Here is a 26945-nt window from a genome sequence, read left to right as displayed (position 1 = left end):
TTGATTTTAAGTATAACATAATATCAGGCTTGTCCACACCACACAATACTTCATGTGATGTTAAATGTTTTTCTCATCCCAGCTTTATTGATTTTGTTTTCCTTCTGTTAATGTTTTTTTCATTGGTCCCTTTGTACTGTACTGTCAGGTTTACTGTTAACAATGCTGCTGTTGTATTGACTTTTAATGTTATGTTTTTACAAGGTTATTTTTTAACTGGAAAATGTCCTGGTGTCTGATTTATTGGACCCAAATCTTAAAAAAACAACTTGTAATCCCCACAGAATGAAAAAATACATCTGCAAAGTCAAATTTCAGTTGTATCATATTTAGTTTGTTTTGTCCTACAATATCAACTTGTAACGGGTAAATCATGATTTCCTTCCCTTTGAACGATCACTACCCACCTTGACTGCTTCCTTGTGACCTCTGTGTGGCTTAAAATCTAACAATGCTGTCATTTAAACACAACTAATATGCTTTTTTAGTTATGTTGTAGTGGCAATGGTTATTGCTCACCGAACATGTTCAGAGGCAGTGTTTTTGTTCTGAAGGAAGCACCACATTCATCTACTGCACCACTGTCACGGGGAGCTGGTCAGGGCGGATGGTGGGCGTAGTGAGTCTGTCTGTGGCTCGGTTTAGGCAACAAAAGCACTTTGGCTCCGGCTCGGAAAGCTTGTGTCACACTGTCCCTTTTTCTTGACTAATTGTAACAGCTCTGATTCAGATATCTAAATATGAAAACAGAATATCAGCAGTAGGGTGAAATGAAAGGTAATGTTTGTGCAATGTTTTAGATTTAAATTCAGCTCGTGGCCTTTGCTGCACACAATCTGTTCTCTTCCTCTTCCATTTTTACCACCACGCTCAACTGCAGACCTCGTAATCAAAAGAAACGGCAGAAAGAGCATCTTTGAAATGAAGACGTGGAAGAGGAAGGACTAGTATGAAAAGGAAATGGATAAGTCTGGGCGCAGTAGGGCCGGGATTGAGAGATGCAGGTGTGGAGATTGATGAAAAGGAAATTTAATTTGTGTTGTCCTGCTCGGTTTCTGGCACGCTCGCCATCCAGAAAACATGGTGTACTTGGCCGCCTCTCGCCCCACACGCGCACTCCAAACCCACGTGCACACGCCCACTCCTGCAGGAGGGACACTCTCACACTCGCGGACAAAATGCCAACACAAACCTCATCATGCACACACACACACACGCTGACTACATGACAGCGCCGTGGCTGCCAAGCCGAACCCGCTTGGTGCCAGCAGAAGTTAGCAGGCCTGTGCAGGTAACAACGGGAGAGGCAGCCATCGTCCAAAACAATTATCCCATTATTACCTTCACTTCCCCGTCTGATAAAAGCTTTGCTGCAATCTGCCGCCTCCACAGAAGGCCTCCTCTGTTTGTCAGGTTGGAGGTAATTACTGCTGTGATTCGAAAACCTTGCACAGCCTCCTGTTCCACGTATTGTTCTTCCTTGTTTTGTACGGATGACTAATAGTAGGCTGATTGTAGGGAGTGTTCATGGCCGTCGTCTGCTCTCTGTTAAACACCCACACTGATGCACACACACAGACACACACACACACACACACACACACACACACACACACACACACACACACACACACAGACATTCAAGTGAGCAGTGTGGGGAACAATCGATTTACCTTCAGCACTAGTATTATGCTCTGAACTTTGTGTGCTGCTGAAGGCGGGAGAACATCAGAGGGAAGGAAAGGAGAGCGCGGATGCTTTGTTTTGCTGATGTGGGAGCAGCAGCATCCAAACTCCTCTGCTGCACTTAGACTACAGCAGGTGTCATGAAAACAGAGATGATAATGTGTTTGTAAGTGAGCATCGACTCGGCCGTGGTCATAGGCTTTTTTTAAAAAAATCTATACTTTTTAAACTACTGTTTGTTTCATTCTGATTGTTTTTGTTTTTTACTGACTTTCATAGAAAGCTCAATTCCAAAAAAAAAAAATAACTGGGACACTGTGGCTTTTCTCAGTTTTTTGTGTTACAGCCATCAAGTTCATAATTAGTGTGTATTTAAGTTTTAGCAGTTGAAATGGATTTGAAAATCATTGAAGAATTGCATTTTGTTTTTGTTTACATTTCACACAGTCTCCCTCAGCTTTGGGAATCGGGGTTGTCCCATATTTTGGAAAAACAGTTTGAGGTTGAAGAAGACTCGCTAAGTTTACGCTAATCAAGTGGCTCTTATGATAAAGTCAGGTCAGAATATGGGTCCAACAAAAGAAAGGGAAGTATGAATAAAATATGAATAAGCTGCTGATTAACCAACAAAGTCCCTCTAGTGAAGTAACATTAACACATTAACAGTCAAATTACTGACTGTTTGTGCTTCAAATGCTACTGTAAAGGTGCGATATGTAAGAATCAGACAAGTATAGAATTCATACTTAAAACCAACAGGGGGCAGCATATCACCAGAGTAACTGCTATCTGTAGCTGCCGTTAACTAGTCAACTTTGCACCAGGGTAGCAAAGGAGTACAAATTGCACCTTTAAGCACCCAATTTACACATTTTTCACAATTGATTTTAATTAGATTTTCATTTAATTAATAATCAAATATAAAATTCAAAATTACTTTACTTCAGAGGCTTGTTCCAGACTTTGTGAGGTTATACTTTGAGCTATATGATAATGTCAGCATGCTAACTAATAATAGCAATGCTAACATGCTGATTAATAGCAGGTTAGTTTAGTGAGTTACATTTACATTTACATTCAGGGCATTTAGCAGACGCTTTTGTCCAAAGTGACTTACAATAAGTACATTTGTCACAAGAAAGAAACCACAACATATCACTGTTGATAAAGTAAGAATGAAAAGCAAGAATAGAAACAATTTTCAAGCCCTCATCTGAGCGTAGTAGCTGCTATTTATCAAGGATACCTTAAGTACCTAAGTGCTATGATTTAAGTGCTAAGGGTAAGAACATACAAGTGAAGTCTGAACAAGTGAGTCTTGAGTCTTTTGCGGAAGATAGCAAGTGACTCTGCTGTCCTGACATTGGTCGGGACTTCGTTCCACCGCTGAGGCGCCAGAAGAGAGAAGAGTCGTGAGTTCACTTGCTATCACTAACTAATTAGAGAAAAGATAGGGAAATTAGAATTAGAGATAACATGATGACTTTTTGGTCCCAACTGAGAAATCAACTTTTTAGGTTCTAACCCAATTTATTTTTGACAGAAATGCTCCAAAAGGTTAAAAATTAGGTGCTTGAACAAGAACGGGACCCGTTCAATAATGGTAGAAAATGGGCAAATAGTCAGAGGATCACCAAAGTCATTAAGATTCATCCCCCTGGGGACCATAAATGTCTGTAAGAAACTCCATGGCAATCCATCCAGAAGTTACTGAAGTTTCTTTTGCCACCAGACGCAAAATATAGACAAAATCGAGACCTTTTACGCCTTTTGCTCGAGGTTATCCTCATACACTCACATAACAGTGGATATGAGCTGCAATCAAAAGACCTCAGAGGACTCAGTCAGAAAATGTTCATCAAAAAAAAAACCCCAAATAAACTACACCTACAAGAAACTGCGTTTTCCTTACGGGAGTGTGAAAAGTATTTACACCTCTATGAACTTCTGTCGGATCCCTCAGTAATACACTATAGAAGATGCATTTACGTGACTACATTTATGGACGTTCAACCTAAGGTGTACATGCCTGTGGGCTATACTTTTTTTCATATATTGAACACATTTTAAAGTCCTGAGCTGACTTGAATGCAGTAATCGTCTTGCAGTATTATTATCTGCAGCTCAGCAGCTGTGGTTTTGCCCAAAGGCAACTCGAAAGTAATTGGTAACCAAGGTTTTTTTTTTTTAACCTGTTCACGGATTCAACCTGGCAACCGTACTGGGTACTTATCATCTATAGACACGTATTCCTTCCCTCCCCTGCCTTCTCTTCCTCTCATCATCTGTCCAGCTCACAGGCTTTTATTTTGCCGCCCTCTTCTCCTTCTTCTTCTCTTTCTCTCCATCGTGTCGTAACAGGCCAACAATCGGCGGCAGCACGTTCGCACTCTCTCATCTAACTCGGCTCTGGGAAGCGTTTTACAACACTTCTAACACACACTCACAGTTCCTGTTAGAGCCGTGCCAGCTCCTATTGGCCGATAGTCACAGACATCTCATTGTTCAAAAATTGGCCTCTGATAAAATGAACGAGCCAGATGTGATCCCCAGATCCTAGAGCTTTGGCGTGCGCACAAACACACACTTGAAGTACACACACTTACACTTGATGTCGTAGTTAAATTATCAATCAGTTCAGTTTTGGCCTCATCCTTATATGACGGTTGTTATTGGCTTCGTATGGGCGAGATAATCAGTTATCAGCGTGAAACAGAGATGGAGAGGATGCTGTTAACAGGCTGAATATCGAAAAAATCAAAACCAGCGTACAGCTGGATGGTCCCGTACGTGTGTCTTCACGCTCCACTGAACCGCAAACACAATCCTGGTTAGGTCAGTCCGCTGTCCCAAAAGCCTCGGTGCCGACTCGATTCTGAGTCATTTGTCACTGCAAAGAGGTCCCCCTGTGTCAGCTGCCATACGAGACACACAGACAGACAACGAGACAGGCTGGACATACAGACAGACACGCAATCTTCAGGACCTGATACTGTCTATCAGACACAACGGAGACAGACGTCGCTGCTGTGTGAGTGATACCTGTAATGAGTCCAGATGGCTCCCGTTCTGCTCTACCACTTTTTTCAGATCCCGTATCAGGCAGCACCTCAAAGGACGGCAGCATTCAATCACTGTCTGTCTATCAATATCAGCAGATGTGAAGACATAAACATAAATCATCTCTTACCCATTCAGCATATGAGGGAGGCTTGAATAAAGTATGTTTGGCACAAATCTGCTTCGGCGCAAAGTTTAAAGTAAATTCTGTCATCATCTGTTCACCACCATGCTGACGGAGAGTCAGGTGATGTTTCTTAGTCCACAAAACATTTCTTCACAGCACAACAGTGTTGCATCATTCGCCTAAAAAACTGAGGTAGATGGGAACTTGTTTTAAAAAAGCAACAAAACAACCAAAATTAAACATGAACTGGCTCTAAACAGCTCGTCCGGTGTAATCCATGTCTCTGCAAAGCCGCAAGAACCAAAATTGGTTTCGAACATTGTTATTTACTCACTTGTTCAGACAGGGTGTGCGCTACGGTTGCAAAAAAAAATGAATTTTTTAAAAATACCTGTGTATTCGTAGACAAGGTCTGAAAGTACTGCAACACTTCTCCTGTGAAGCTCCAGAAATGTTTTGTTGACTACAAAACTTCACCTAACTTTCCATCAGCATGAGTGGATAATGAGTGAATTTTTAGTTTTGGGTGGACTGTTCCTTTTAGGAAAAGAAAAAAACATAAATTGTGATTACAGAAAGTCAAAGACTGACAATCCTGTGTGTTTTTATATGATGACACAGTGGCGGCTGCATCCAAACTCTATTGTTGGACTCAATAAGTCAGTTGTCAGGCGTTTGCCAAGGCTATAAAGCATTTCTGAGCCTGATTGATGGCAAAACAGTCTGACAGCATTAAATCTCTTGGCATACATAATAAAATGCAGGCTGATTTGTTTCAGTTAGTTTTCTTTTTGCTTTAAAAACCTCATCTCAGAGCAGGAGTGGTAACAGCCCATCAGCTCTTGTAGTGAGGGGATCTAATCAAATCACACCTTCTTCTTCTTCTTTTGGTTGGAAACTGCCTGTGAACATAATTATCATCCGTGTCTTTTGTTTTCACAGCCAGCCGGATATTTCGGAAACTTTTAAGCATATTTCAGGAAAATTTGGTGGAAAATTAGGCCATCACCCGAGGAAAAAGTAATTAGTGTCTGGTGCTGATCAAGCAATATTCAAAGGTTTTTTTAAAAAATTGCAAGATAGGGGATTTTCTTTTAAATATTTAAATGATTTTTTGTGATTAATGCAGACTGCTGCTAATCTGAGTCGCGCGTGCTCTCTTTCCAGTTTTTCTTTTAAAAGCACCACTAACAGCAAACCTGGAGCCAATCAGGTTTTTATTAGATCACAAAATGATAGAAGACGAATAAATGAAAACCGGTCAGGTGAGGTTAAAACCATGATTCATTATCCGTAGCCAAACTAAACTTTAACCATGGCACTGATGGAAAATGTTTTATTTTGCAGCAACGGTTTTAATTCAGAGGACCTGTTGTTACCTTTAGTTTCATCCCTGAAATGTAATCTTTTAATTAAAGCCCTGTGCAGATGTGATCAATTTAAGACTGATAAGACTCAAAGAAACAACCTCCTGCAGCTGCATCTCATGTGGCCAGTAAATATCTGTTCATTCTGCATCAATAGAAGTGGAGCCCAGAGAAAAAGCCACGCTTTGATGTCTCCAAAACGATAAAAAGTGAAGGCAGAAAGTGAGTGAGTGTCCTCAGCCGGAGTCCTTCCTCACTTTGCTGCTGTTGCTCTGACAAGCCGAGCCCTGGGAGCAATTAGGAGACAGACAGACTGCGGATGGCCAGTCTGACCCTCCACTTCTCACTCCTCTGTTGTTTCCTCTCACTTTAACATTTGTCCTCGCTATCGATCCCCCTATCCCTGTGTCACTCATGCTGTGTTCGCGGTCCAGACAGCAGCAGTGTCACTTCTTTTATTTGCTATTAGTATCATTGATCGTCTTCTCCATCTATATGTAGGAAAAAAAATGCTGATAAAACGACATGTTCTGGACATCAAACGGTCGCACTCCTTACTCCCCACTGAATGATATAGCTCTCCAAAATCTCCCCATCTGCTCACTCAAGTAGAAAAATCCTTCTTATCCGTCTGCTCAACTCTGGTTTCTTTGATTTTTCCTCTCAACACCTTCCTCTTGGGATTATTCTGTTGTAACAGCAGGTGCTGCCAGTAAGTCGTTTGCGGCTGAGGAGCTAGATGGACATTTTACGTGGGAAAATTTCAGTATTAATATTTTTTCCACTCCTGACTGGGAGGCGACAGGACACTTAGTCTCAACCCCTGCAGTACCTTACGGCATTTTAGCGCTGTGTAGAAAAAAAAAGGTCTCGTCTGTTGGTCCTTAATAGAAACCAAACTATTTACAGAATGAATATCGGCCGATAACGATCAGCAGCCGATTAATGGCGCTTCTTCAACCTCCATCGGGCCCTTCTCAGTTGTGTTACAGTGGCGATATTGCCACTGGAGCTGATCCCGGCCGTTCTAGATGATGCTTGTGTTTCCACGTTTTAGCAGCGTCCCAGAAGCGAGTCTGTTTTTGACGGAAGCGGACCGCAGACACGTCAATCTGCGCAGAGCAGATCGAGCCGGGCTGAAAGTCAGAACAGTGGAACAGCAAAGTGCATCGGGTCTTTTTCAAAAAATAAAACACCCCGTGCAGACTTGGGATACAAAGTACAACTATGTTGTCAGAAATATTAACAATATAAACACACTTAAAACAGACAAATGACGAAACAATTTCATTACGTAGCCTACTCTACGCAGTAGAAGCACAAAAATCAAGGAGAAATTACAAAATAAACCCAATCTGAGCAACATCAGGCCGGCGTGACGCTGCGGCCCTAAAACGCTCGCAGTGGGAAACGAAGCTGCTTGGTGGACAGAACAAAACAGTGTCGCACATGCCAGGTAACACGTGCCCGGTGGAATCACACAGTTAGGCTTACATGACAACAGTTTTGCTAAAAACAGAAAAGTTCGTCCTTTGCGTTTTAAAAAAAACTGACGGTAAGGGTGGCATTTTCAAAAGATTGACCTCTGGAAACCCGCTTTCAAAAGTTTGCGCTTTCAGTTTCCCAAAATGCCGTTGTCGTGTGAATGAACCAAAGGTCAGTATTCGCGTCGCTGTAGGAGAGCTCACAAAAAATGATTCGGATGAAATGTGGTTCAGGAAAACCACGAAAATCAAATTAATAAATTGGAGAAGACGTGAATTTCAAGTCATCCATCAACATGACATGCTAACCTGCAGCAACACAGCACATTTACTCACAGACACACACACACACACACACACACACACACACACACACAGCTGTCTACATATGCAGGAACATAAAGCATGCCCAGGAGACTGAGAGCTGGGGATACATTAGAGTAATGAACCTTGTCTTGTGATGTAAACAACTGTTTAGAGGTGTGCTAAGTATACTCTGTCTGTGTGTGTGTGTGTGTGTGTGTGTGTGTGTGTGTTGAGAGGCGGGTCCCATCATTAATAATCTCCTCTCTTGCAACATCTTCATCTCTCAGTACGAGCTGATTAGCAAATCTTATCCAGATGTTTAGTGTCTCCTCGGAGACGTATTACTGATTCATAATGAGTGTCTGTTTGCATGTGTGCGCTCGTGTGTTCACGTTATCCATTCAGATTTGTCCTCTTTATTGATTGGATATCGTCTGTTTCCTCAGGCCAGGTGCGAGAGTACACTGTAGCCTTCGAATCGATCGGGTGCCGTGTCGTTGGAACGAGTTTCGCGGGGTCGCAGCGCGTGTGATGTTTATTCATTTGGCTCCTGTTTATGCATTTTTCTGGCTTCTATCATTTCACCCACCTGCTATTTGACTTAGAGTCTGTGCCCCGAGAGCACGTTCTCCTCCGGGCGGCGTCTCTAACCAATATGACAGCGTGCTCCGACAAAACCTTTGAAGTTTTGTCTCTATAGAGACCATCCTTAATTGGGATACATTAGCATAATTAGCATCTATCTCCTGCTGAACACGCATCGTCTCACTCGCTGCTGAGCTGCCGGAGCGTGTGCACGGGAAAGAGAAAGACTTTTGATGCTATTTAATCGCATTTCTACAAAACAGCAGAGGGAGTAAAAAATTCAAGCTTACACTATCTAAATACACAGAAGACACCTTTATTATGACAGTACGGTCACAGCCCCTCATTGTACATTAGCCTCATGTAGCCCCCCAGACATTTCTGAAAAGCATTATTCCTGAGAGAAGGCCTGATCTTCACTAAAACTGGAAACACAATACATGATACGAAGGCCGATTATCATCCTAACTTTCCCATGAAAAATTTTTTCTGTGATTGTAAGAAGCCCGCGCCGCTGAAAAATAGGCCAAGTCACTACGGAGACTCGCACGTTATCTTATAGCGTGCAGGATTTAAATCTCCCGTCTCCAAATTAGGCACCAGAGCAGTCTGATCCGCCGCGATTACATCGGAAACGTTTGATTTTCACCAGTCGAATCGGCTATTATGGATGTGATCCCGTGGTTTGAGATGATTAAAAAAAAACAAACGATTGTTTTGAAGTAAAATGAAGTCGTTACATGTGTGATGTTTGTACTTAAAAGTCCTGTAATTCGTCTCTGGCTGGTATTTCTTCCTTTTAGTGCACAGAGCCCTCACTGTGTTCCTGCAAGTCAGTGCAATTGCCAGCCCGGTGAAAAGAAAAATTCAGCAACTCTTGCTGCGCTTTTATGGAGGAGGCTGCAGAGGACGTTCAAGTACAAAGTGTTTGGAACTCATTCACCTCTGGATGTGCTCAGAAAGGGAGAGGGAGGTTGTATTTATTCACACCAGACAGAGTTTAGTCTTTCTCTTTGTGCATTTCTGTATTTCTTTTCTGTATGTACAGCATAAAAGCTCGAACATAATGAAGTCTGGTGTCAGCCCTCTGAATTAGAAGCAGTGTCTGGGCGTTTTTTTTTTGTGTTTTTTTTTTTTGCTCCTGTCACATTTTCAGTCACTGTGGACTCATTTTTCACTCATTTTCAAGTCCTACACGTCTATTGGAAGCAGCACAATCATCCCTCGACGAAGGGAAGATTCAAGGATATCTTTGGTGCAGTATATTCAGTTACAGTTATTCATTCATAAAACCATAAATTATAAAAAGAAAAAAAACAACATATTGATGATAAATCATCACTATTTTAAGCTTAGATGTATTGACTTATTTGTTCAGTAAAGTGAGCAGCACAAACAAAGCTTGATAGTCCAACCTTGTTCTTGAATTTGCGCGTGGCTGTTGGGATGACAACATAATACACATACACATAATACGGGAAATGCCAGTTTACACGACGATGGTGAGAGTTTCAGTTCCCCCTAAAAGTTGTCGCGTGAATGGACAACCAAAACGCAACAAAAATGTACCATTTAATACAAAAAACAGTGTCATGTAAGCAGCCCATTCGAAGACCATGAAGATAAAAAATGACATTGAAGACTTCAACTCATCCGTCAACATGTCTTGCTTAACTTTAACCATTAGAAATGTGAATATTAACCATGCCTCTCAAACCGGCCGACAGTTTGTGGGCTTGCACTCAGTGATCCAAGACTGCTGTCGTCAACGTACACACCACCTGAATGAGTCGTTCTCTTCATTGCATCCGAGTGACCTTTATATAAAATGGTAGATCTATAATGAAATCTCCTCACACACAAACAAAAACAGCATGGGCACTGCACAGAGTCCACTAAGCCTCTTGTTCTGTTCATTGTTTCTGGGAAGTATTGAACAATGCAGCTTGTTGACGTCACCGGACGAAACCTCACAGAACCTCCTGCAAAAAGCTCAGAGGGAGCCGCGCTCCTGTGTGCAGACCTCAGCTGACCTGAGAGGAAAATCTTGTGTTATCTCAGGTTGGCATTTTAACAGTTTGTGTTTCCATCCGAGACACGATGCATGTCGACAGCGGAGTGTTTGTGCTTTGTTGCCACACTACTGTAGCCGCGCTTGTTACAACCGGAAAGCCAGTCCTCAAGAGCCCAAATCCCCCCGTACACAGTCTCCTTGACATCCCCCTGCCCCGTCTCAGATACTCCGCTCGGAGGTAGCTTGCTCCCCAAAGATCACTGCTCTGAGACTTCACTTTGTTCCGCGAAAAAAAAGAGAGAACTTTGCACTGAGATGCTTTCGGAGGAAGAAGACACATTCAAATTTATGTCAGTCTAAGAAACATGATTTTCTCTTGGACTGTGGTGTCACGCTAGTGTCTCTATTTCAGAGGTAAGAAGTATTGTACGTTTATCTAACAGCTACAGTTAATAGATACTGGTCAGATTTAGACTATATACGAGTATATAGTAATATAAACATATATTAAGCCTATAAAAAGATGATATATTGTAAAAGACATCCCAGTTGCCAGGATATATATTATTATATATATATATTGACATTTGTACCAAATGTGGGGACATTTCCAGCTGTTTGCTGACTATTTGTCACAGGAAAGTGGACGATCACCAGGTGTTTTTGTGGCGACCAAAAACAGGTATTTTAAGCTAAAACGTGACATTTTCCTCATCCGAAGTGCCTAAAGCTAACCAGAACATAAGCACAGCGTTATGACAAGAGAGAAAAATACAATTCAACCTAAACAAACATAAAGTTGCTCCACACAGAAACATTAAGTTTAAACTTATCTGTAGTTGTGTAGAAACATACTCGGCTAACATTCATTCTGGCGATTGGGTTGAGATTTCCCGTGTAATCTTCTTATGGTGGCTTTTTGAAGTCATTTTACGAGGCTAAAAGAGGCCAGATTATGCAGTGAAGTCATGTAGCAGAACTTCTTCTTGTCTATCTCATTTATCATCTCATGACCCCTCAGATTTGTCTTGTGACCCCTTAGAACGGGGGCTTGGCCTCTACAATAGGTTGTGAACCACTACGGAAATGTAAAACAAGCTCCGGTCGGAGACGTTACAGCAGTTGAATCCTTATTTATGCATCAGGCTTTATCTTGTAATGCATTATATGAATATATCAGTCATAGTGGACATTTTACCTGTAGTACTTCTGAGTTGTCATGGTTTGGAGTATTGGCTTGCTTCTTTTCCTTGTTTTATTTTGTCCTTATTCTTGTTTTCCTTTCCACTTCCTGTCTTTGTCTTTTTCCCGCTCTCTGTCTGTGTACACCTGTGCTCCATCAGTTAATTACTCCTCTGTATTTAAGCCTGTTTTCCTCTCACTCTTTATTGGTTCATCTGTTTCTCCTGCACCTCTTGTCTTCCTGTGCCTGATCTCAGATCCTCGTGTGTTCCTGCTTTGTTCTCTTGCGGCTCCTGGTGTTTGCATTTTGGATATCACCTCATCATTAAAGCTTGCTGTTTTGTCGTTCAACCTGCTGCCTCTGTATCTGTGTTTGAGTCCTCTTTTGATGAGCTGCGATGTCGTATTTTCTACCGTTGTTATGTTTTCTCAAAGGGACTGAATACCTCTTCCACCACAGGGAAAACATAAGGTTTAAGAAATATCTTCTGGAGCCCAAATGGTCACTTCTGTCTTGTCCTTGCTTTAGCGCTTGACTTTAAAATAATTTATATTCCATGTACAGTGACAGAGTAGCTCCACGTTTTGCTCAAGGACACGCAGGGATCAAACCCGTGACCTTTTCCGTTATCGGTTGAAGTTTCCCTAACAGGTATGCTATCACCCACCTCATTAATTTCATCATTACAAAAGTGCCTTAAGATGATAAGAGAATATTTCATTTACATTTTTATGTAGCTGGCTGATCCCTGACTTGAACGCCTCTCTACATGTGATGAATAGGCGAGGGCTCCGTGCCTCGATTAGACACTTCAGCAGGACACATTTCCATCTACACTCGAGGCTCGGTTGTTTGGTCTCAGAGGGAATGGATTTTTTTTAATTTTATGTCTGACTTTATGGCTGCAACACATATATTCATTATCTGCTGTTTGCTCTGTAGGAAAGCAGTTTTAAAAAGAACAAAACAATGCCCACACACCACAAGTCAAAAGTTGCCAGACTCCCATGGTGATGTATTCAAATGACTTGTTTTGTCTGGTCCGGCCGTCTGAACCCTGCAGATATGCAATTTACAATCTTATAAAAAAGAGAGAGAGAGAGAGAAAAGCTGTGAATCTTCAAGACGTAAGCAGAGAATGTTTTCCATGCTTATTTGATAAATTGGCGCTTTTCACAGAAGACATTTTGACATGTCACAGTGGGAAAAAGTACAGGTGTGAATAATAGATTGAATGGTTTGTTTTTGGTTTTCGATTGTTGTCTTACCCATGTGCCACTCAGGGCGGGGGAGGAAGGAAGGCAGACTCTCAAGACTGGAGGCGCAAAAAGAGCTTTTTTTGTCAAGTAGTTGATGATTGTCGTATTAAACGCTGATAAACAAGAGTACCGTGCTTGTATAGGTTAAAATGATCACTGTCGAGTATTAAAAATGTATGTGAAGGCTGATGTTTTGCTGTCGTACTCAACCTTAACCTCCAATATTGTAAAAACAAAAACAAAAAAAGATCTCAAAACAATAATGAAAGGAAGGATGGCTTTTCCTACTATGATATGATATGATATGTATTTTTATGTGGCAGCCTTTTATCCGAGACAAACCTCCCTCGAGAAAATTAAATGAATCTTGAATCTTGAATACTCTCACAGTCAAGGACGCTGCGAGCCAACGAAGAACTCGAAATTAAATTGCTTGTTGTCCAAACTGATTCTAATGTGCTGCCAACTCTTAAATGATAATTCATTCAATTCAGTCAGCTTCAAAAAGCTGTGTCCTTGAGAAAGACACTCACTCGTTCAGGTGATCAGACAGACTGTAAACAAGCCAGCAGTTTGAATATCAGATTACTCACATTATTTTTTGGTAATAATATCTAATCAAACAGGAAAACTGTGTGCAAGAAAGTACAGAAAGAAGCAAAGGTCAAAAACAAACCAGGTAAAACGGTTAATTTCACCATTTTTCTCTTATTAATACATTTTAATACATTCTTGCGATTTCTTCTATGACTTTTTCTGCCTGCTTTTGCAGCCCTTTACTTTAGAGATCTTTAGGTTATCTTTAAGGCGCACAGAAAAAGTCATAGAAGATCACGTCCAACAGACAACCATTTTCCTATGGTTGTCTGTTGGACGTGATCTCTTTGTGATCTATTATGTGAACAATTTTGTGACTCATTTTGAGTAGGGCTGCAATTAGCGATTTGATGATACTGACTGTTGTATGTTTTGTTGTTTGTTAGTGGATTGTAACGTGATGAGAAAAATGAGAACTTCCACGTCTTTCTCGGTTGGCTTAACAAGCCTGTGGACATCTGTTTGAGTTGTTTAATGCTGCTGGACGGTGGATTTCTTTGTGGAGGTTGTATTTTCTGCCACAGTCCAATGGATGTGCCTCGTCTCAGTGCCTCTGAGAGAAAGCGACAGCAGCTAACGTTAGTTTAGAAATCTAGTCGCTAACAGAAAACTAAAAAAATGGCTTCCGGCACAACACAGAAGTTTCACAGAGCCCCTTTAATGATGTCGCCGCTTAATTAACTCGAGCACAAATGTTTTTATAATAGAGAGAATTGATGGGTAAACGTTTGATGGTTAAATGATCCTTTACGGCTGGACGTCGAGTCTGCTGGACGTATAATGGCTTTTGCAGCGGTCTGACCGGTGACCTTTAAGCCTCTCCGTGTTTTCTGATGAGACTCTCTCCCCGCGCTGGCTCACCCTGTCGCCAAGTTCATTAATTTCATTAATCAACAAACCGCCCTCGAGGCATTACAGATTATTACAGCCGAGATAAAATATATTTAATATTAGAACTTTTCTCATTTGATATTAATAGCTCTTTTTAATGCATGTAGCTTGGCATGTCAGTGTAGACGGGGCAGATGATAATCTTTAAAAACCAGAGGGACGGAGTCGCCTTTGTGCCGCTATTCAGGCGGTGTTAGAGGGGTAAAAAGGAAGATGAATGAAAAATAGTTGTGTGTGCCTCCTTTAGTGGGGTATTGATTGATGCATCAACTGATATCCCATTGTGTTTGCTGCCTTTCTGCCTCTCTGTCTGTCTGTCTGCCTGTCTGTCTGTCTGTCTGCCTGCCTGTCTGTCTGTCTGTCTGCCTGTCTGTCTGTCTCAACGAGAGGGAACGAGATCCAGCATCTGCCCCTTGATCTCTACCGCTCGCTCTCTGTCTGCCTTCCGCTCGCTGCTTTATTGTCTCTGTCATCGCCTCCTTTTATTTCTCACTTTGCTCCATTCTGTCACTCTGTTATCTGCTTTTATCAGCATCATTTTTTCTCTCCTGTCACACCCACCTTCCCCTTTTTCCTCGCTTACACATTCTCCCCCTTTTTTTTTTTTTTTTTCCTCGAGTGAATGCGAGGAGGTGTCTGCTCTGCAACCCCATATGGCTCGTCAAGTTCCAGCAGTAAGAGTGTGGGCGGCGTGTTGCATTCGAACATAACGTGGTGTTAAAAAAAAAATAGGGGGAGCGAAATCTTATGTTGAACTCCGGTGAAATAGGGTGTGAAGAAGCATATCCACTTAGGAAACCGCCTTTGAACTTATGATGCACTGTGCTGCCATAAATAATTAAAGGGAAGTGGATTTTGTGGAAAAAATCATCCTCATGAATCAGTTATTTTCTACCATCCAGAGGCATTTTTTTTAGGGAAAACAAGCAGGTGGTGTTTGCGTGTGTGTGCTATGAAGGATGGAGGTAAACATAAACAATAGGTTGACTGTGGATGCTTAATCTGCAGGCAGAGATGAGGAAGCTGGAGAACAGAGGAACAATCCTACCGGATCTTTTATAATCTGGTTTGATTGTTTGTTTTTCCTCCGTAACACACGACTGTCGGTAGGTGCACGCACGTGTTGTTGTTTCACTGATAGGAGGAAAAACAACAGACAGGATATATGCAGCATGTGCATCAAAATATGAGGAATATGAAAGTTAATCAACAGAAGAATAGTCGCCGGCAGTTTTGTTAATCACTTCACCGTTTGTTTTCCAGTTGGCCAGTTCCAACTTCTCACTTGTAAAGATTAGCTGCTATTCATTTCAGTGAATGAAAATTGATTAGGTATCAGGACTGTTCGAGAAATAAAGTGTTCAAAGTTACATTTGTTTTCTGATGTTGATTAGACAGAACAAGCAGACGACGTCAGCTCTCGTCTGCAAGAAAAACACGACAATCACGCTCGACTATTTCTGGCATTTTAGCCCAAACTATTCATCCATCAACCAAGAAACTAATCTTGTTTAGATAAAGGATTCAGATTAATTGAAATGTGATCGAAATCACAATATGACCACATGCAATATTCAGATTGCAAGAAGCTGCAGTGTTTTGATAAAGCTAAAATGCGTGACAAACAGCATTATAATGAATGTGCTGCGGAGATGTCCCAGCCCACAAATCTTTCTCTCCAGAGGTAAAAAAACAAATCAGTCATTAACAAATGTCACATCGTCATGAATTGTGATGCAAAAATGATCATTCCCACTAATCATGAATCAAATCGTGACTGTAGCTTCTGTCAAAATACTTATACGTATCTTTAAAGCTGCTGTAAGCGATACATTTTTATTAAAATAAGTGTTTAATATCTCCATATTCCAACAGTAAACACAGTTATAGAGTGCTCGGTCAGTAGCCCATGTCTCTACTTCCCCTCCAGAAAGAAATGTTGGGGTATCCCTGCCCACTTTATCCAATCAGGACAGAGAACTCGTGGACAAACCGTGTGAAACGCAGGAGGACCTCGATGCTGGTAAAATGTTTCTCTGAATAAAAACCTTTGCTCAGTGCAGATTTAAATCCAACCAGAACAGTTTTTATTATCCATTCGAACTGAAACGTTTACTGGCCCTGGTTGGAGGCTATTAGAGCTCATGCAGTCAGCCCAGTCTTCGCTGATGGAGCTGGTCCTTGTTAAGGACACGTTGCTTTTAGTCCAAATTACAGCAGCATGCTGTGCACCTACCTGCATCCAAGAAAAACAAACGTCTGCCTGTTATCTGTGCTGCACAGCGAACAGGATGATGGTTGTGGCGGAGGTGATAGTGGTGTAGGATGGCACATACTGGAGCGCTAATGACAGAACAGCCATATCGACTGTATTCCACAGGAAACAGGATGATGTTGATGTGTGCGGGGGAGGCTACCGCGCTGGAAGATATAGCCTTGTGTCGACTAAATAAGCACTATTCTTTTTTTTATTGTATTCTACTATATTTCTCTTTTTCTCTGCTATCAACATGACCACAGCCTTGGCACAGATTCAGCTGATAAGAGCATTATCTTGTCATAAATGAATATGGCATCAGGCCAGGAGATACAGGCAGATAAACGTATGAATCCACTTCATGCGTGGAGGTAGTCTTCATCCACAAGCTGTAGGAAGACCTCCTATGGTTTACTGCGGAGTTCAGCGAGATTATGAATAATGGAGAAAGGTCAGGATAGATTTTTAATGGATTTATACACCACATGGTCGCGGCTGCATCAACAGGGATTTCTCAAGCGATCGTTTCTATTACAAAGGTCGGGGTGTGTTTCTGAACCGTTGCTCCGGCTGCTGCGGCTCTTCTGTTGAATCTACACTGAAAGATTAATCGAGCGTTAATGTATGTATACGCTACTATTCATGCACGGGTTAAGACTACTAATCTGTCATTTTGAGCATCATTAAAGGGTCTGATGATATGTAGGAAACGCCTTATTGAATAAATAAGCTGCTGAATTGCAGATGTAGAACCATGCTCTCGTATTATTAACATTATTATTTCATTTAAATTGCAGTTCGATTACAAATGTATATCGCTGAATATGGACCGCACGGCTCAGTTATTTCTTCCACTTTAATAATTTCGCAGTTGCTTTGTGAATTAAGGGAAATATCCTACATTTAGACTAGTCATTGAACCTGTCACGGTCTATTTCTCTGTTGTATACTAGCCTGTCGTCTGTATTAGCTTTTCGGTCAGCTAATTACACTTTGAATTAAAAGGTTTATAGACATCAGTTGCAACTTAACAATGAATAATTGCTCAAGCACTGGTGTATAAAGCATTTCATTGTTTGATAACAGTCTGATAACTACTAAATAAAGTTGAATTAACTATAAATTTACCATTAATTAATGCTGTGTGTGATCAGTTCACCTCCCGTGATGAGTGTATTTTAGTGAATGTCATGAGGAAGAATTTCGTGTCTAGGCTGCGTTGACAAATAATTCAAATGCCAGCAGTTTAGTTGAGCAAAAGCGCAAATCTCTTCAGTGTTTAGAGACTTAAGTCTCCGTTTCATGTTTCAAAGTGTCCAAGCAAAGTTGGGTCTCCGCATGCATAAAACACTAACTGCTCGCTCCATGATACGAGGAGCTTTAAAGTAATCCCTTCTCTTAATAAGCCGTCTCATGCGCATCGCTATTCAAAAAGGGGGTCAGGGTGGGTCTTAATCAGTCATTCGACGTCTGTCGCCGCTCCTAAAGGCGGGTCGCCGTGACTTTAAATGCGTCCTTTTAATGCATCGCTGTGTGTGATGTGGGAGATGTAATTTACGGTGAGTGTCAGCGGCGACCAAGGCTAAGAGTCGTGTCCCCCAGTTGACACCGAGTAAACAGTCACTTAGCTTGCGTGTCCCTGTCCACCCACACAATGCTGATGGAGACTAATGATCACACCCATGTGTAATTGCTCCGACATCCCTGTGACAGATCATATAGAGAGCAGTAAATCGGGAATGGCTTTAATGTCGTTCTAGAAACGCAAACAGGACATTAGGAATATTCATCCATTGAGGAAGGATTGCGTTTTGTTTTTGCCCACTGGGATAAATCTGACTTTTTCATGACAACATTTTAATTTTGAGCATGTGGAGGGGAAAAAGACACACATGCACCACACAGCATTTATGACTTAGCAGACAGTAGCATTTTATAACACGGCTACACTTGTTTTGCATAATTCTAATTAAATGCTCAGTCAAAAGCAGCCAATCAGGGTGTCAACTATGAAGTAGGAGGAAACAAATCCTTTTATATGTTAATCTGCTTTACTACGACATTGTCTAGCCTGCCAGGGAAATGAATATTTCACACCTCAAACTACACAGAGGCGCTCTTATTTGCATCAGCACGGCAAAATAAATGTGTTATTTCCATCATTTTAGATTAGCTCTGCTTTTCTGCCGCTATTAAGCATTTCTCACACCACAGATGCATTTTGATTCTGTCCAAGCAAATCCTGATAACATTTCACAGTCGCTTGTTGTAAAAAAACTGACCGGAACATTTTAATATGTTCCAGTTTTTCTCCTTTTGCACACTCGAACACCTCGGAGCTGCTCGAGGTTTCAGAAGAATGCGCTTCATAAATGTGTTTGTCGCCTCTGAGCTTTATTCTGCCCTCTGCTGCTCGCTGTGAACGGCTGGAGACATTCAGAAAGTAGATGGAGCGCTAATTGATTTCTGTTGCTGACTTGAGTGCACCGACATTCAGCGCAGGAAGGATGCTGATTGATTCATGAGGCTGATTCAAAAACAAGATACTGCTCAAATTAAATTCCATTAAAGGGTAACTACACCAATTGTACACATTAACGTGTGTTTCCAGGTCTTGGGGAGTTCAACTGTATATGTGAAAAAAGTAGAATGAAGCCTTTTGTGGCTCCAGAGGAAGCTGCAAGTAATCTGATAAATTGCCTCCAGCGATGTCACTCAATGGCTAAATTGCATTGTGGGTAATGTAGGCACCAGGTTTTTGAAAATCAGTCCACTGGTCTGAAATTGCCCACCTATAACACTGTTGGACTTGCACTTTTTTTATTCCACGCTTTCTTCTTCCTTTTGAAAACATGGCGCCTACATTACCCACAATGCACCTTAACCATTTAGCGACATCACTGGTGGCAACTTACCAAATTACATGCAGCTTCCTCAGGAGCTACAAAAGGCTTCATACTACTTTTTTTGCCACATATGCAGTAGAGCTCACCGAGACCTGTAAACACACATTATATGTCAAATTGGTGGAGTTACCCTTTAAATTTTCAGCAGTCAGTGTGGTTAAAGCCCAGATAAAAGAATCAATTTGATATTCAGTGTAGTTGCATTGTTGAGACGTGCAAAATTCAATTTTCATCAAATGATAACTCAATCAGTTTCTCACAAGTCCTTGAGCCGGACGCCCAGCTGCTCTTCATGTACTGTGCATTGTTAAAACATAACAGGAGGTATAACTTTGAGGATTAAAAGAAGATTGAGTGTAAGCCGAGACAAGTCAGCAGTAGCTTGACTGAGCTTTGTTCTGTAAGTGTTGCAGGACGTATGTAAATTAATGTGGAGTTAAGAAACCTTGTTAGAAGTTCATATATAAAATTGTCCCTTTGACATTTCACAATTGGGCAAAAAAATACAGGTGTAAATAACGGAATGAATAATGACCAATTAGCACCTTCAGTTTTAGGGTTTCAGTGTCCTGGTGTTCATACCTGGTTTCTACATGCATCCTTAGTGATCCAATCACAAGTGTACAGCTCCAAGAACAGGTGTAAGTTTGTGAAACGGCTACGACAAATTTAAAATCATTCACACCTTCTTGTAAATTCTGCAGTTTTTCCAGCCTGTCTGCTTCGGTGTCTGAAGTGCGTCTTGCCTGCAAACATGTAGTAGCTGTTTGAACACACCGATTCAAGTAAATTCACCATTTATGTTTAAAACTTAGGAAAGAAGACAACATTTTATTGACAGTAAACATGTCAAATTTTACAAAAAAACCCCCCAGTAACCAATACAGACAACCTTTTTTGTGAAAGTCCCCAGACTCCCTGAAAAAAACGCTCAATTTTGTGAGTTGTTGCGTTGGGAGAAACTTTATAAACTTTGTGAAACTCTACCACAACAGATTCTTAATTATATATGCCTTTTTGTTAATTCGGCAAATATTATGCATGAGGATATTTCTCTCTTTGTGTAAAAAGCAGTTTGTGTTCGTCCCGGTGTTTATTTGCATAAAGAGCGGGGAGGTCTGCTGTGTCTGTAGTGCTGAAAGGGCAAAGGTCCGTGTGCTGAAAATGCATATTTAGAGATAAATCCTGTAGCAACACAAAAGCGCAGCTTACAGAAAGAAAACAAGAGCACAGCAAATCATCCACATGTTCTCCTGATTAACGTCACCGACTTGATGTCTTATATTTATCCATACACGGTGTCGCAACCTGAGTCATTCATCACGTAGCTCAACAGGAACACCTTGCCTTGAGGAGCCATTGACCTCAGTCAGCAGCATCTCACTGTCCCATTTATTATGACTACACACACACACACCAGTGCACACACTCCATCTTTCTCACTGTATAACCCTAACCCTGTCTCTCGTATATAAACCACACATTCACAGTCCTTTTTTATTGCTCTGGCACACACACACAGACACACACACACTGACCAGTGTTTGTCCTCCCTCCAGGTGACGATTCTGATCATCCTGGCCCTGGCCTTCCTCGCCTGCATCGTGTTCCTGGTGGTTTATAAAGCCTTCACCTACGACCACGCCTGCCCAGATGGATTCATTTATAAGGTAAGACCAGTAATTGGCCTATATTTCATTTTACACACCCATCACTCAGCCCAGGAGATAGTCAGGAGGTGAACAGGGCAGCTCAAATGTGAAGTGGGTTTAAGATTAGCCTTCGCAGGAGGTTTTCATTATTGATATTTTATTTGTACATGTCTTTGATTTGATTCATCGACAAAATATCGAAAAATATGTTAAAATGCCCATCACAACTTCATTGGTTACATTGTCAGTTCACAAAAATAACATTCAATTTATACTGATAAAAATGGAGAAAAGCAGAAAATGTAAGACTCTTGGCACTTTTGCTTGAGAAATTAATTAAAGATGAGATCAGATAAGATAATCCCATCTGATCCCACAGAACGGAAATTTGGGTGTTTTAACAGCACATGGACAGAAATAAGAACATTTAAGTGAAGAAACTGAGATAATGTATAAGTATAAGCACATACAACTATATAAGAGCAATTAAACTCACATTACAGGTGATAGAAGCACACATACTGTACATACAGCACCCACAACTAGTGTTATTGAATATGAAGCGACAGTCAGAGCAGTTAGCTGAAATGAGTTTGGCGCAAAGATTGAAAACTAAGAGAAAATCCACCTACATGGCTCCAGACTGACTTTTTCAACTAGCTGCTCCGTACTGAACATTTATTTGCTTTCTTTTTATCCATTTATTATCAATAAATCATTATCAAGTCCATTATTAGATTTGATTATTAGAGAGGTGAGAACTAGTCCAGCACTTAACACCCAGTTATCCCTTTGGACAGAGCCAGGCTAGCTGTTCCCCCCTGTTTCCAGTCTTTATGCTGTGCTACGCTAACCTACTGCTGGCTGTAACTAAGGTTGGGTAAAAAACAGTTTGAAAATGTTTAAATCAGCCCAACCCTAGCTGTGGCTTCAGAGTGGACCGATATGAGAGTGTACCAATCTTCTCGAAATAAGTAAGCGTGTTTCACAAAATGTCAAACGACTCCTCTATTAATGAATTATTCCAGCTGGAGTCGTATATTCTCTCTTCCTAAGAGTCCTTACACGAGACTGTTTGCCCTTCACCATCTCCCTCTCTTCTTCCCCTCTGCTCTAAATAAAGAATTAAAGGTGAGTGCATTGCCCAGTCTCCTATGGGAGAGGGAAAAAATAAAATACTCCCGTCCTACTTTTAATAATGTCTGAGGTCATCCTACAGGAGGAGGCTAACGAGGCTTATTAGACTGGCAATCATCAATGAATGATATCAGTGATTTTGTTATGACGAGTGTAATCAAGTGTAATTTCAAGCTTTTTTTTTCTCCAAGCCAAAGAAAGACATTGAGATATGTAATTAGCTGTGTCGGCTATTAAATGAAAATTAGACTTACTGCCTATTTTACAATAATTACCACATTATGATCACTAACTCCTGATCCATATGGCTGAGGTCGTCCATCCTTATCCGACAATCTGCTGCCCTGACGTGCACAGTATCAGTGTTAAATCTTTTTCCGGGAGGTGGATGCAGACATCCTCTCCTCCCAGGTACTTATAGATTTCCACTGCACTGCACTTATAAGTTTCGTAGCAGTTTGTGTGAGGTCACCTTGGAAGTCTGTGTCTCTGGACGAATCTGGTCTTTTAGGTGGAATAAATCTAGTTTCAGGCCCACAGCCTCTGCAGGGGCTCTCTGACTGCAGTCTGCAGAGGTATTATTAGAAGTGTCACATGCACGTTCGCCAGGTGCAAATGTGTCGATAGAAAAACACACTATGGCACATGCACAACCCAACTGCACACGGGGCTGATAATGTATGCACACTTAAGCACATTTTAATGCTATACGGGAGCAAAATGCAGTGATATAAGCATGCACTCCATGCGGTATTATGAGCCCACTCTCCCTCGTAAGAGAGCTGTACTTTTAGCTTCGGTAATGCAAAATGGCTTCTCTTATCTGTTCCCTATCCTCTCTGATAAAAAAACTGGGAAATATACAAGTATGACTATGACTTTTGGATGTTTTTTCAGTTGGCGAGCAGATTTTCCCCTGACAATAAACACAGTTCTTCTAATCTAAGCTAATCAAGCCATTTTCCATTTTCTACATTTTTGTGAGACAGTCAAAAACAGTAAACACAAGCGTTATGTTTTATTCAATGTAAATGTGCGATATGTTTTTAGCTAAATATAAATGAGTGTGTTTTCAAACACAAGCAGCAGTCTAAGTCTGTGAGGCTAATTTTACTGTTAGCTTCTTGAACATGGCACTTTTAAATGTCTGAATTCAGAATTAGTCAGAAAAATTGCGTAAGATTTTACTCAAATCTGTCAGCTCTATGAAAAGGTGCAGTCGATTTTATTTTGTCCTACCCTGAAGGTGTCGCACTGGAGTACCAGCATCTCAGACCAAAACAAATGGGCTCATAGGCAATCCCCCTTTCTTCAAAGATACCAGACTCCACTGAAACCACGACAGAAACCAATTAACGATCACCAAAACTGTCAGTTTCTTTGAAATAAACCCTTAATTTAGGGACTAAGATGTGAAACTGCTCTGGCTCTGCACGCTGTTTTACCCAGCAGTACATTCGTAACATATTTAGCTTGGTGAGAAGCAATTTCTTCAATCGGCTGAGTGACCTATATCCATAGTAGTGTCCGAAATCACCCACTCATTCAGTACTTACTACCGAGGGAGTTTTATATAGAGGAGTGTGTAGTGAGCTCATATGTCAAATGAAAATTGCACCCCAGCGCAATGCATGATGTTATATAATGCTTGGTTAGTGATTATCAGTTGTACTACTGCACTACTTTTTATGATGCATTGTGGGATGAGTCAACTATATAGAAGATAATAATTCCCACTACACTTTGGGGTAGCAGTACGAAATGGCAAGCTCACTACATAGTCCACTATTTTTTTACTGGCCTACATAAAATTGCTATTATTCTTCTAGCTATCCTGCTAATGCTCTGCTACTCCACTGATCTAATGTTGGCTGGCTGGATAAAATCTGAAATAAAAAAACTTTTAACAATGAATTAACCGCTCAATGTTATGAACCTCTCTGTTCTCTTTCTCCTCAGCACAAGCGATGTATCCCAGCCTCTCTGGAGGCTTACTACGCCGCCCAGGACGCCAACTCGAGGGGCCGTTTCTACACAGTGATCAGCCACTACAGCATGGCCAAGCAGACCACCTCGCACTCCGTCTCCCCCTGGCTGCCCGGAGGGGCGGGGGGGCAGCAGCAGCACGACGCGAAGCCCCCGAGCGGCGAGGGCCACTGAGCTGGCCGAACGGTTCGAGGGTGTTGTAAACCGCGTACAGACACACGCAGACATGAAGACATACTGACACAGGCAGATACACAAGAACAAGTAGGTGAATATGTAGAAATATAGACAAAAAGAGACGCACATAAACACAACAGCTACATATATAATGCCAATATAGAGTGAAAACATGCATGCAGACATTAAACCACACAAGCACATGCTAGATCATATTCTGATTTACCTTGACTGCATTTGAACCATTGCTCTCTTGGGATTATAATCGTTTGCTGACACATACACAAACACACACACACACTCTGCTCTCTCGTTACCATGTTGACTCCCTTCCTCTTATTTATTATTTATTGACTTGTCATGATATATTTATTTTTTACTGTAACGTACGGATGATTTTTACGTGATTACCAGGCAACTCTTTGTACAAAGACAAGCGTCAGTGCTCAATTACAACCTTCCTGTTTTTTTTTTCTTCGAGTGTGTATACTAGTAGTTACTGTATAATCATTCACAGCCCTGTTTCTAACCTGCGTAGCCTCAGATATGTCCGTCACACACACACACAAACACACAGATCACTTCATATTCCAATCCAGAAAATGTCAGTATGCTCTCGTATTGCTGTAACACATTTACAAAACGCAAAATTCACTCTCTGAGGAAGGTTTGACGCCTATGTCCACATCGACGACACGTCCTGAGTTGTTTGAACGAATCTTTTCCATCATGGCTGTTTGATAGCTCATATTCAGTGACATTTCAATGTGCTGTGCTATACATTTTAAATCCTGAGATCCCCCCCCAGTGACCCAAGCTGTACATACACCTGTGCGTTCAGGCTAGTTTTTTGTGTGTGTATGCATTGTAGTAGCTTTAATTAGCATATTTCTTCCTTTTCTTTCTTCTCTTTTGGTTACATATTGCTTCTGCGGCCGGTCTTGTAGCTCCTTCGAACACGATGTTGCAGATGGGAAAGGAAATACTGTGCATATCACCGTCTCTTGCCAAAACTCTTTGCTGTGTTTTGGTATGTTTATCGATGGGCTTCAACTGCAGCCAAGTTTTGTTCCTCTACGGTCACTTTTCATTTTGTAACGTTGGATCTGTTGTCAAGAGCGCTTTTATGAGATATCGTGATGTTGTTAGTTGATATGTAGCGATACTTGATGTAATTTATCAGTGTGCATCCTTGTCTCTTGGTTTGAATTCAAAATAAAACAAGCTGTGACCTGTGCCGAGTGTGTCTGTCAGTCCTGCTTACTGCGGCGTCTCTTTGGCGCTCGCACGGCGCCTAATTCAGCCCCCAGGCGGTGCAGTGCGAATGACAGTGACAGCTTTTCATTCAGCACGTTATATTATTCACATGTTCCTACTCCTACTCAAATTCATACTACATTAGATATGTATGCTGCCGTCTGTGTATAGAGCTCGCCAGAGCTGCAGAGAGCGGATTTGTTGATGATGAGCAGCTGTGATTGACAGCAAAAAAAAAAAAAAAGCAGAAGCAGCAGAAGAATACCTGTGTCTGTAATGGCTAGTTGATATATGATTCATCAACAGAGACCTCTGTGAATGCAGATAAAGCCTTTGTTTTTCTTGTGTGCAGCACTAAGACGCAGTGTCTTCAGTGAGTGACAGGAATAACTGGCTTTTCTAATTAGAGGCTTGTATTTTAATGAATCTGTCTGCTGTCTGTGTAGTAAAACACATCTGCTGAATGCAACAGCTTTAAGAGAAAGAGAAGAAAACTCAAAGAGAAAAAAGACAAAAATAAACTGTGTTTGTAATTATATAAGAATATAAACAGTATATTTAGCATTTAACATGTCCAGAAGTTTGAGGTTTTGACTGGGGATCCACAATATATAATACATTATACTGGCAAATGTACATGATTGGTTATCGGCCTATAATGAAAGTAAATCGAGCTGATAAGCTGAAGCCAAATTGCTTCATTAATTTACAAGAGTGCAGCATTCATACACTGCAATACAGTAAATGGTGGTGTGCAAAGTTAGTTTGGAAATCCACCAATAAACAAGAAGAAGAAGAAGACGACCAGAGACTCAAAAAAGTTGCTGGTGTGGATGGTTTTTACAGTTTCAGAGGAATACAGCACATTGCTCTGTACAGGGGCTCGGAGAGGAGGAAAGAAGAAGAAATTTAGAAAAGTGGGAAATTATCAGCCATGAGGAACATTATTTATTAATTATCGGTTATGGGTATCAGCTGAATCCTCCCTAGTTTCAACCTCGTGTTGACGCATTA

The 26945-nt window shown here is 41.2% G+C and overlaps 1 protein-coding gene across 1 annotated transcript in view; it reads left to right on the top strand.

Moving 5' to 3' along the window:
- The window catches only part of nsg2 (neuronal vesicle trafficking associated 2), a 44199-nt gene extending 18289 nt beyond the window's left edge, over positions 1-25910 (top strand). Inside the window, exons 4-5 of the mRNA XM_084373186.1 lie at positions 21282-21392; positions 24471-25910. Of these exons, the coding sequence (XP_084229312.1) occupies positions 21282-21392; positions 24471-24671 (312 nt within the window). The 3' untranslated portion in view covers positions 24672-25910. The remainder of the gene's footprint in view (positions 1-21281; positions 21393-24470) is intronic.
- Positions 25911-26945: the final 1035 nt, after the last annotated feature.

Source organism: Pagrus pagrus (genome assembly GCF_965226575.1).
Source record: "Pagrus pagrus genome assembly, chromosome: 14".
In the NCBI taxonomy this organism is placed as follows: domain Eukaryota; kingdom Metazoa; phylum Chordata; class Actinopteri; order Spariformes; family Sparidae; genus Pagrus; species Pagrus pagrus.
The sequence above is the reverse complement of the archived record's forward strand: the minus strand, read 5'-3'. Positions and strand labels throughout refer to the sequence as shown.